The sequence below is a fragment of the Mastomys coucha genome, unplaced genomic scaffold, assembly GCF_008632895.1.
Source record: "Mastomys coucha isolate ucsf_1 unplaced genomic scaffold, UCSF_Mcou_1 pScaffold22, whole genome shotgun sequence".
Lineage (NCBI taxonomy): Eukaryota > Metazoa > Chordata > Mammalia > Rodentia > Muridae > Mastomys > Mastomys coucha.
Window position 1 is genome coordinate 250,022,395 of NW_022196905.1, and position 12,442 is coordinate 250,034,836.

General features: G+C 52.5%; 1 protein-coding gene across 1 annotated transcript in view; it reads right to left on the bottom strand.

The window, feature by feature from the left end:
• Positions 1-11,915, bottom strand: part of Bcar1 (BCAR1 scaffold protein, Cas family member) — a 34,769-nt gene extending 22,854 nt beyond the window's left edge. Inside the window, exon 1 of the mRNA XM_031341473.1 lies at positions 11,725-11,915. Within this exon, the coding sequence (XP_031197333.1) occupies positions 11,725-11,736 (12 nt within the window). The 5' untranslated portion in view covers positions 11,737-11,915. The remainder of the gene's footprint in view (positions 1-11,724) is intronic.
• Between the last annotated feature and the right edge of the window lie 527 nt (positions 11,916-12,442).

A 12,442-nucleotide genomic window follows, 5' to 3' on the forward strand; every position in this document is an offset into this window, starting at 1 on the left:
GGCCCTAAGCAAGGAACCAGAAGCCTGCCAAACTCCTGCAACTGAATCCGAACTGAATCCAAGCTCTGGAAGAAGGCTGCCCATGTTCAGGTCACAGTCATGCCGCAGGAGCACCCCTCCACCTTTCCTGAGTCAGTCCTGTCCAGACATAAAACTCGTGCCCAACAATCTTCCTGAAACCTGCTCCAGCTTGTCTGTTTCAGCAACGTCCAAATGTGTGCACTGAGACCGAGAGAGAAGGAAAAAGCACCTGGGGAAAGCAGTGGACAGAGCCTCAGCTCACCTCACCTAGCTCTTTGCTAGGCTACAGTTCAGTAATGTCATCCCAAGAAGCAAAATGTGAATGCCAGAGTCTCTGAGAACAGACTGCTGGAAAAACAGAAATGAACCTTATTTCCTTACATAGGACCCTCCCTGTACACTGTCCAGCAGCTGCTGCTGTAGGGAAGCAGTGAGCCAGACTGCACTTCACTTCAGTAGAGTTCTGAAGAACAGTGGATAGCACACACATGCTTAAGGCTAACCTCCACTTGACAGGCACCAGGCAGGTTTTTGCCCAGAGCTCCTTCAGCAGGAGCTGGGCTACAGCAGACCACAAGTCCTGTGACCTGGTTAAACCAGATTCCTGGGTCTTAACCCTCCTAAAAAGCTAGATACCTGCATTTCCCTGGGACTTCTGGTCAGAGCTCACAGTATGAGGTGATAAGAGGGGCGTGGGGAGCAAGGAGAATTGACCCAGTGTCCTGTAACACCACTTGGAACATTCCTGCTGATCACCATGCACTACTCCCTGTCTCTCTCTCCTACATCCCCCTCTCCATCCAGCTACTCAATGGCCGTAAGCCATGGGAACATGCCTAAGCATTTGTCCCACTGTGTTGGGGTTGAAGGGTCCAGAACATGTCACTGAATCTCTACTTTGAAGGGAAGGAGCAGGACCCAGAGACCCAGGAGGTCTCTGTAGGATGGATAGGAACACAAAAGGCTAGGCTCAAAGGGGATAGCCTCTATTCCACCCCCAGCCAAAGGAAGGTACCACAGAGAGGCAGTGACTAGCTAGGATCTTGGGAAAGGGAGTTCCTCTCTCAGAGGAGGGGTGGGGGTGAGGTTGGAGGTGGGGGAAGGGAACTGGGCTCAGGCTCAGGCATTTCAAAAATTTGCTCCTTTTCCACTTAACTCCCCCCAAGGCTGTGAACCTTGGAATGGCATTTCCGCTTTGGAAACAAGACCCCGGGATTGACACCCCACTGTGCTAGGGGAATACCCCTTCCCAAGCTATTGGGGAGGAAGCACCCATTAGGGTGGTTATGGCAAAGACTGACAGGGATGCTACACACACACACACACACACACACGCACACGCACACGCACACGCACACACACGCACACGCACACACGCACGCCTGGACACATGTGCTCAGTGATGCAGTCCTCCCTCCCCAACACCGACCCGACCAACCTCCATGATGGATGCCAAGGGGCACATCTTCATCTCATGCCAGCAGCAGTTTTACAACACACTTTACTGCTGGCCTCTTTATAGTGATGAGACTGACACAGTCCAGGGGTCCTTGTCTCATTCCACACCATCAGTGCAAGGAAGGGACAGAGCTGACACACAGAGGAGGATGGCGGGGATAATACACCTTATAACCCACACTGACTTCTCTGCCAGGGAAAGGGGTCTTAGGGACAAGGACACTCCAAAGCTAAAGACCTTTACCACACTCCGACTGACTCCAGATGGACAGGGGTCTGAGACCCAAGAAACCACCTCTCTTCAATCTCCACAACAAAAATAAAACAACAACAACAAGCCCGCATCCAGCACTGGATCCAGCACTCCTCTGAAGTTTAGCTTCATTGACAAGGAGTGTGTAAAATAGGATGGAACCTAAGTGGTTACTCTTATGGGGAGAGCTGGCTTGAGAGCTGGCCGAGTTTCAAAAAATATTGGAAGGTCAAGTCACGCATAACACACACAGGCACACATAGAGGCAGCATATGCAGGCATAAGCACACACTGGGACAAGCTCACTTAAGTACAATTACATAATACAGGTGCAACATACACAGAGTTGAGCATACATGGGTGTATATGCAGAGAAGGAGCACAAAGAGGGTTGTGCTGGAGAAAGACCGCACACCCACAGTTCCCATCCACCCTCCAGGACAGGTGACAGTTATCCCAGGAGTGGCCTGGAGTCTCTTTACCAGGTTAAAGATGAGCTTACAGGCTGCAGGGGATTATCCCTATCCTCTGGGGTATGGAAGGGACATTTGCACAGTAAACACAGTAAGCCACTCTCCTGCCTATTACTGTTTGTCTGGACCCCCACTGAGGGGAGAGGGAGCCTTCTGAGCTTCAGAAGCAGTTCAGGCCCCACAGAGGAGCTATCACTGCTTAATGCCCTGCACTTACAACAGCAGGAGGGGAAAGGTATGGTGGAAATGTCCAACTCTGGCGGAATGGCTGGACAAGCAAAGCAGCCCCTCCAAGAAGACCACGCAGCTACGCAGAGAACTACTTCCAGAGACAAATGCACAGAGGAGTCTCGGTTTATGACTAAATACAGCAGGCCTAAACTGACCAGCACAAGATAAGGCGCACAGCCTCTCCCCTCCTGAAGCTTGGGCTGAACAGGTCAGCTGATGGCCAGCTCTGGGAGTGGCAGTGGGAAAGGATTTCCTGAGACCGGAGGTAAGCGTTGCAAGCCCCAGGGACAGGAAGATGTGTTGTCCCTAAAGGGCCACAGAGGCTGTTCCTTCCTTCTGATTGGACTACTCACAGGGTCAAGTTCAAAACCTGGGCAAGGCTACAGGGACCTAGGACACAGCCTATCACATCAGTCAATCCTTACCACTCTGGGGACCAGGAGAGAGAAATACCACCTCCCAGAGGCTCAGAGGGCAGTGCCTCCAACTGCTCACACAGGAAGTGGTAGGAGAGCTTACATCTGTAACTGCCTATTCAGCATTCTAAGCATGTCCCTAAAGCACCCCAGGTGACACCCCCAACCCCCCCCCCCCAAAGAAGAGCACACACTCTTAGGAGCTCTTAGCCGTAAAGAGCTTGCCTCTAAGCTGGAATGAGTAACGAGAGCATTCGCTCTTCATTACAGCAGTGACTCTGTAGAAAGTTGGGCAGGGACTACAGCCTGGGTCCAGATTCTTCCTGGTCAGGTGCCCACGTCATCCTTTTGGCAAGTCCCTATGGACCTGGATGGATACACAGGATCGAAGGCAATGCTACCTGCCATGGAGGGGCAGAGCCCAGGGGTGAAAAGGGTCCAAACTGACAGGCCTCCCAGGAAGCCCAGCACCCCCTTCTCAGCTCCTCTTTCTCCCTTCAGGTGTGGTCCTAGGACAAAACGGGGTGGGGGTGGATAGGGCACCCCTCCTTTCACATTTTCCTGCAGCAGCGGCCCCTTCAGGGATGTGCTTATTTCAGACAGGACTTCCTTCCAGCAAAGGCCTCACTGAGTGCTGGCAGATAAGAAGAGCAGGCTAGACCTGAGTACCACTGCTTCATGTGTGGACCAGAAGCTGGGGCTTAGTGTGTCTGCCCTTGAAGCTGCTTCTGGGATCTGGCTCGTCTCATCCCCTCAGCATTACGGACAAGTCAGAGTAGCAGAAGAAACCTGTCAAGGAAGAGAAGGATGTGGACAGGTCCCTATCCCTGGGGGACACTTGGCTGCCAGTGGCTGCCCTGGTTCTGTAAGCTAGGCTGGATGGGCAGGGACAGGGTGTGGTCAAGAGACCTCCTGAGCTGGGCCATCTGCTCTCCCTCTCCCATGGCAACCAGCAGTTCAGACGGAGGGGTGACTTCACATGCCATCTGCTACACGCCTTCGGCAGCTTCTACTGAGCACCCATGCCCACACCCACAGATACCCAGATGGGCAGAGAAGGGACAGGCTGTCAGCCACAGGGGCTGAAGTCAGTGAGCTGCAGGACCAGCAGGGTCACAGGGACTCCAGGGACTCCACAGGGTATAAAAGCAGCTCCTCTCTTGTTTAAAAAAAAAAAAAAAAAAAGTATATAGAGTGGATCTCACATGCACCTATAGCACAGGGCTCATTATAGACTAAGGGTCTTCTCTAGACTAAGCCTACACAAATGACTCCAGCTGTCTGTGGCACCCTCAACTGCTCACTGCCCTTCAGGTGGTCACGCACATTGCTGAGGACAACTATTTTCAGCATCTGGGCCCACACTCAGGCACTGATATGGATGCACACAGGGCTGTACCAAGCACAGGGCAGTCTGGTGTGTTTCCGTGCCAGCATCCCCTACCACCATACATCAAGTTCCACCCAGTAGGAGCCAGGACCCACCCCTCTTGCACCACCCCCACAAATACAAGTACCCTCCTCTAACCCATTTCCCAGCCTTCCCTGCTCTCCCTCCTCCCTCTTCAGATGCTTGAAGGTTCCCCAACTTCCCTCAAAACATCACTTGAGGACCTGGGTGCAAGTCTTCCTTGGAATGCAGCTGCCCCAGATCCACAGCTAAGATGGATCCTCAGCTGGAGATGAGTAAGGACTTTCCTCACATCAAACAGGGGGGTGACTAGATATGGTATCCACCTCTCTCATTTGCATACATGGTCTGAGCATCAAATGCATGTCAAGTATTGTTGTACTAAGACTCTGCCACGGAAGGAGTCCCTCCTCTGAGAACCAACACTTGGGCTGTGGGAGGCGGGCATGAACTGCAATCACACCTGTTTATGGTGACAAGAACTCAAGGAGGGCAAAGAAGGCGGCAGGGGTGGTGGGTTGGTTCATGCAAGGTGTATGGAGCTTCTCGAAGGAGGGGGCATGTGAGTAAAGGTGTGCATCTTTTGCTAAGGCTCATGATGCCAATAAATAAATAACAGTGGAAGCTGATGTAAAAAGTATAGGCAAGTGAGCAGCTTGGGAGTGGAAAGAATAGACTAAGGGCTGAGGTGCTTCAGGAGGAGGCTCTTGGCACGCTGGTACCAGCTCTGGCTTCTGGCTTGGAGGGTAAGGTGCATCCTGGACATGGGCTCTCTCTCATAGTGGCTTGTGAATGGGAGCACCAAGTAGGAGTGGCTGGAGAGGATGGAAAGAACCAGTCAGAATTCTTGTATCCAGAATTGATCTTCTCTGATGTGCCCCCCTAAAGCCCTCCAGCCAGAACCTCTTGGACAGAATAAGTCCCTGGGAAAAATCACAGGTGACACAAAGACCTAATGTTAACCTGTGATGACTGCATGAGAGAACACAGACCCTCAGGCCCCGATGGAGGGCTGTGAGCAGGGAAGACTGTGGTCTCAACACAGTCTGAGCAGATCATCTTGGTAGATGTAGTGTTTGAGGGCATGACCTAAGGTTGTACAACTAGATATCAGACTTTCTTTTTTTTTTTTCCTTTCCTTTTCTTTTTCTTTTTTTTTAAGATTTATTTATTTTATTTCTGTGAGTTTACTGTATTCTATCTTCAGACACACCAGAAGAAGGCATCAGATCCCATTACAGATGGTTGTGAGCCACCATGTGGTTGCTGAGAATTGAACTCAGGACCTCTGGAAGGGCAGTCAGTCCTCTTAACTGCTGAGCCATCTCACCAGCCCCCGATATCAGACTTTCTAATACCAACAATATATCAGTGTTCTGGTACTTTAAAATCCACATTAAACAAAAGAGACAGCTACCCATCAACCAGAGGATAGGTTAAATGCACTGTATTCATATTTATAAGTAGAATATTATTCAGCAACCAAGAAGGCACAAGCCAGTAATAGGCCCATGTGTATGGCAATTTCTAAACTATTTTGCTGAATGAAAGAAGCCAGAACTTACACAGGATGAAGGGGTACATCTAAGTCAGTGATAGAAAACAGAGTGGGGCCTGCCTCCTGGGGGTCTCTGAGAACGTTCTGAGGGGATAGTGACCTTCCTTATCTTGATGGAGCTCTTCATTAGCCCAAACCTATTTAGTGTATATTTAGTACCTGCATGTTTCACAGCATGGAAAAATCTACCTCAATATAAAAGTCTCAACAGACAAAAATGAAACAAAGCCCAGAAGCACAGACAGCGTTCCATAGTACTTTGAAAGATCCCAGAGCAGGTATTATGATCTTAAACCCACTGAGTTATCCTTTTTGTGAGTTCCCTGCTGCCTAGGGAACTGGGCACAGTTAGATTCTATAACCGCTCAGCCTAGGCTTCCTGGGACAACATTCACCTTTCCTCATTTATTACACAGCTCTGGAGGTTTCGATGATTCCAGACTATTGTGTCTTCCACTATAATCTGTTTCAAATCCTTCTTGGAATTTGGCAGGGTTTAACAATAAAATCACAGAAAAGCCCCCTTAGCCTCTAATCTCTCCCCTAGAAAAGAGATTAACTTTAGAGCCACAACTTGTGACCATCTCTCCTGCCAGAATGGGCATCCCTCCTTACCTCTGTTGAGGTCCTGGCTCTCCTTTTGGGAGAGATGAAGATGACGCCTCAGTAAACAGTGAGTATAAGAGTACAGAGAAGGAGTGGGGCCAGAGAGAACCAGGGTCTGACAGCCTTAGGTCCATCCCTGAAGCCACATAAAAGGAAGGGAGAACTGGCCTGGCAAAGTCATCTTCGCCTCTACACTTGCACATGTGTCTACACAGATCATATACACACGATGATAATGCCAACAATGACCACGGAAAGAAGGAAAGAAAGAGAGGAAGAAAGGAGGAAAGGAAGGAAGGAAGGAGGAAGGAAAAGAGGAAGAAAGGAAGGAAGAAAGGAAGGAGGAAGGAAGGAGGGAAGAAGGAAGGAAGGAGAGAGGGAGGAAGGAAGAGAGGAAGAAAGGAGGAAGGGAGGAAGAAAGGAAGGAAGGAGGAAGGAAGAAAGGAAGAAAGGAAGGAGGAAGGGAGGAAGAAAGGAAGGAAGGAGGAAGGAAGAGAGGAAAAAAGGAAGGAGGAAGGGAGGAAGAAAGGAAGGAAGGAGAAAGGAAGAGAGGAAGAAAGGAAGGAAGGAGGAAGGAAGGAAGAAAGAAAGGGGGAAGGAAAGAGGGAAGAAGGAAGGGAGGAAGGGAGGGAGGGAAGGAAATAAATAAATAATGCAGTTTGGCCAGGAAACAAGGAAAACAAGCAACTGTGAAGAGGCTCAGTCTGAGGCTGGGAGTTGGAAAGATCCTTAGGGCAGTAGGTAGGAGGGGGCAAAGCTGACCACAAGAAGTGTCCTGGAGTTACCCAGGGCCACTCATCTTTCCACAGCCAACATTAGCATTAGCATCTTCAAGTACTTAGCATCTTAGATCAGCATCTAAGGTACTGAGAGCTACAGATGGGGGTTGAGGTCTTACGGCAGTACTTCCACTGCTGGACCACAATGCGTGCTCAGACCATGTTTGAGGACAAGCCTGCAATCAGTAGCTTTACCTGCACGTGACCCTGTCCATTCCAGAGAGCATGGCAGCAGATCGACCAGTGGGCCTAAGATGTGGTGGGCTAGCCAACAGCCATCAGAGGCCACACTCGTGGAGCAATGAGGACAGCCTAAGAGGATGAGATCCCACAGGCTGTGCACAGCAGGGCAGAGGCCAGGCCTATCTCACCGCTAAGGCCTTCCTTAACAGGAACTAAACTGAACCACAAAGAAAAAGCCACCAGAGGGAGATGGTATGCCACAGAGGGTTGTGCAGGGGTCAGGGAAGGGTGCTTAGTTACCACACCTGCCACCAGAGGCTGGAAATAGAGACCGTCTCCCAGCGGCAACACTACACGGCCTCTCATGAAGAGCTGCATGCATCCCTTGTTGACTTCCTTCCAAATGCTAGGGCCTCATGCATTCTGGTAACACCCCCAAGGACACTGAAGCATAATGAGGTTCTGTAACTGGCTTTTGTAGAATCCAGCAGGTTCCTTCTGGAGCCTTAGCCCTGACCAACCAAAACATTTCCCTATCCTGAAGCAGCCTCTTTTTTACTCCCCACATGGCCTTCAATAAAGCTTCCTGGAAGGAGACCAAGCCATCTTAAGGTTTATGTAGGGCCCTGGCATTCCCTGCCCTGGCATGATGGCAGAGAGACGACGAGATAAGAGCTTCACTCCACACCCTCAGCAGGTGGCTGAGCTGGGGAAATGAGGGGGTGGGGAAGGAAGGAGGGAGCATAAGGGGCCAGCTGGTCATAGGTCCCGCCCCATGAAGCCTGCAGTCCTGTGACAGAATCTGCTAGCAACCACACAATCCCATCTTCAAATACACAATGGCAAATGGGGCCAGGAGGTGTCCAGGGGAAAGCTGTGTGGGTGATCAGGGGTGACCTGCCTAGTAAAGTGGGTACAAGGTCTAAGACCAATTCCTGCAAGGGGGAGGGCAAGAAGGACAAAGTACAGTAACAGGAGAAGGCATGGCATGGGCTTTGGGGATTGAGGTGAGGGATTGGACACTGTTTCTCCCGTCTCGTCTGCCCTTCCTAAGGGGTTGCAGCTGGATACTGGGCCAGCTGTAAGCCCTGGTTCAGATCTCTGGCTCCCTGGCCAACTCTCTCAAGCACAGAGTGAACCCCAGGATTATCCAGGTTCAATCAAGTGCCTACTGATTTCCACTGGCTGTTGCTAGATTAATCAAAATTAGACCAAGTCTGCTGCCCAGCCCTGGGCAAGCTGCCTGGCCTCTGTGAACCCAGGATGGCTGGCTGGCTGCCGGGACAACAGAGACCCTGGGTTCTAACACAGAGAGCAAAAGAGAAACCGGTAGAGATAGGTTGTACTTGGAAAGCCACAGGAAGCTGTCAGCAGCTCTTTGGGCTGCAGCCCTGAAATTAGTGTGGCCAGTGCAGGATAGTGGCCATTTTACCACCCTGAATGTTGCCAGGCTTGGTTCCCACCCTGCCTTACCCCCATGGGTCATGTGACTGTGGCCACTTATGGTCCTCCCTCAGCCCCAGCCCCTAAGACATGCTTACACCAGGCAGCATCTGTGCTCCTTGAAAGGGCTCATCGTCCAAGAAAGGGCACGGTAGAAGCTAGAAGAACTACCCAGTTGCACATACACGAAGCAATAGGCAGAGCCATACTACAGTGGGGCTGCTCCGCACAGGACCTGCTCTGCACCTCACTGTGGCAGGGCAGCCAACCTCTTGTCACTTGTGAACATGGGTCCGAGATGGCAACAGTCATTTTCAAGTGCAAACTTCAAGCTAGGGCAGACTGCCTGATAGGCCAATGGCACTGGCCAGCCATGCCCAGAAGGAAGGCGGACATCAGAGGAAGCCAGAAAATGAGTGGGCACTGCCGGCTGGGCACTGCCCAGGTACCTCTGCTCTCTGCTCCAAGTAGAGGAGGAAGCAAGAGCTGGCAGCCAGGGCTATCATGGTACCTCCCTCCCTCTGGACCCCATATCCCATAGGGGTCAAATAACAGAGTTAAGACCCCTGGCACAGCTCGGAGTGATGATGCACACCTTTCAAAGACCAACACTTGGAGGAGGCTCAGGTAGATTGATTTCTGTACTAATTCAAGGCCAGCCTGGTCTACAGAGTAAATTCCAGGCTATTCAGGGCTATATACAATGAGATCTTATCTCAAAAAACCAAAATAAAACCCTATTCAGGCCCTGCTTGGCTACCCAGGAAACCACATCAACTCAACCTAGTCCACCCCAAGTTCTCTCTCTGCCCGTCATCTTCCATCACCGTCTGTTAGCATCTTGTAATTTCTGTGGGCCCAAAGTGCCTGTGTCAGCTTTATCCAGGAAAAGACTGCCCAAATGAATGGGTGTGCTTAAAACTCAAACGTGTCCCTAAGTACCACATGGCCAGTCACCATTCTGGGATCTCTGAGCAGCAGGGACAGAGCAGGCAGGTCTTTCTAGAAGCCCACCAGGGCTCCTAGCACACGAAAGCAGCTGTTTTCTGCTTCAGAAATGAACTCTCTATAGCCCCGCAACCTCACACACTACCAATGTCCCAGGAGAGAGGACAATGGACTGACAGCCTAGCTGCACACCATGCAGAAGTACTGAGGGCTGTGGCTACAAGCGAATGGGAGATGAATCGAATGGAGCGGATTGTGGTGGGGACAGACCTTCAGTTCTTCGCAGTGATTCGTATCTATGTGAGTTTCACCAGATCCCTTACCCTCTCTAGTTACAGATGGGTGCCACTGTGGCACAGAGCAGAGAATGATGACCTGAAATGTTGTGAGGTAAGGGCCCGCGTGCCATCTGAGGCTGCGCGTCCTATACAGAGTTCTATAACTAGTCTAGACTACTAAACCAATCCTGGACCTCCTGATCAGAGGCCTGTCCAGGGTACTCCATGGTCATTACTGCCTTGGGGACTCTGGCCCTCCAGCACACTCAAGCAGGTCCTGCCTTGCTTTTCTGACCAGTGTCCATAGGGGCGGAGCTGGCTGGTGCCCTATGCCCCAAGCCAGAGAAAATCCTGAGCTTTGCAGAACAGAACAGAAGAGAAGCTTGGCAGGCTTTCTCTGTCTCTTCCTAGAGATGAGACAATTATGCTTTGAACCAGAAGAGATGGGGGTGGGGGCTCCCATCAGCACTGCCTGGAAGCCCTAATTTTTTCATCTGTAACTCAGCATTACCGCTTCGAGGGGCGGGCAGGAGCTGAGATCTTTAATTCTGTAATAACAATGCTTTGCACTTTACAGAACCCTCTTTTCTCCAGGAATCTTCATACCCTACGGTGGTTAATTAAGAGGCCACTTGCCCTGCCAGAAAGCTTGACTATCTGCATCATGGAGAGAACCCAGTCCCTGAGTGGATGAAGAGCAGTCCAGAATAAGGCCAGGCGAGGCAAGGCTCTGGCCCATTGCCCCTTCCTGTCATTGGGGAAAATGCCTGAGTCAGCAGAGAAATGATGGCTGCAGGCCATTACTCCAGGGCAGACAGGATGAAGGTGTGGTCTCACACCTCTGTCTGTCCATCTGTAAAGTGGGTTGAAGCCTGTACCTGAGTCCATCACCCTGATAGAATAATCAATGGCTGCCTCGGGAGGAGACCCAAGGCCCAAGTGTTAAGGACTGGACCAAGGGCTGCTTAAGCCTGTCGGGTGGGTTAGGAAGACAGAAGACGAAATGTCAAGCAAAGGGGGAAGCCCCTACAGAAAGGAGCTGCTAGTCGAAAGGTCCTGGGTTTCAAATGGGCCAACAAAACTTCCCACAAAGTGAGTGTACGAACCAGAGGTAGGGGGAGGTACGCTATTTCCATCAGCCAGCCAAGCTAACCATTCTGGGGTAAGGGTGTCTCCGGGGACAAAACAGACCCCGCCCCACGCCTGGCCATCCGGGTAGGGACCGGAGAGCACAATAGGGCAGCCCTCCTAGGGAGTTTTCTGGGGAAACAGCACAGACCTTCCCACCCTTCACTCGGCCCAGCTAACCTGGCCATGGGTTTCTAAGGAGTGACAGAGCCCTCTTCTCGGTAGGCCGGGCCACTCTGCTAGGAGGTCGGGAAAAAGCACGGACTCCACCGGGCCCGCCAGTCCCGGAGGCTCTCAAGAGGCTCCCAAACACCCTCTGCCCAACCCAGCCGTGCCGGGGAGCACCCGGTAGGGCCAGCACGGGCCCCCGTCCTACTCAGCTGTCCTGGAAGGGGCTGGAAAAGCCGGGTCAGAGAAGCCGGCTATGGGGCGGCGCCCCCACTCTGACCCCCACCTCGGCCTGAAAAGAACCTCCGGCGACCCCCGGTGGCCCAGGCCTGCGGCGGGGGGCGCGGGGTCTCAGGCGGTCAGCACTCACCGGCACGGTCATCTTGGCCGCCGCCCCCGGGGCCCTGAGGCAGCGGCGCGGGCTAGCTCGGGCTCGGTGGGCCCGCGCCGCTCACAACCCCCGGCGCGGGGTCCCGGCGCTCTCCGCTGCCCGCGGGCTGCTTTCCGCCACCGGACAGTCCGGCCGCTCCCCCCTTCAACCCCCGCGCCGCGCATGCGCTGCCCGCTCCGCCCCTCCCCCTCCCGCCTGCTCCGCCGCCGGCCGCGTTAAAGGCGAGGACCCGGGACCCCGGCATTTTTCTGTCGGCGCAACTAGGCGAGGAGGCTGGATTCCCACACCTTGCCCGTCCTTCCAAAGGCCACCTCCAGACTCACTATTAGACAATCCCATCCGGTCCGCCCACCTGGTTCTGGAGCCCAGAACCCCCACCCCCACACATCACGCCCCCTCAGTGAGGGTCCCAAGGCTCCTACAAGCCGAGTTTGGGAGCAGATTAGTCTGGCTGAAGGCGATCTTAGATCAGCCAAGCACTACACCAGAATTCTTCTGCCCTCCCCCAGCTGAGAAGGAGCCTAGGTCTCTCCAGGGACCACTCCACCCCCCGGGGAGCTCCAGACCCCCAGGAAGCAGCCTGATTAACACTGGATCCGCCTGAAAATAAAATCTAGAGCCACAATAGGCCTTCGGGGATCTGAGCCTTCCTTTCCTCCATGTTAATCACCCCTAATTTCTTCTGCTGCCTCTCACT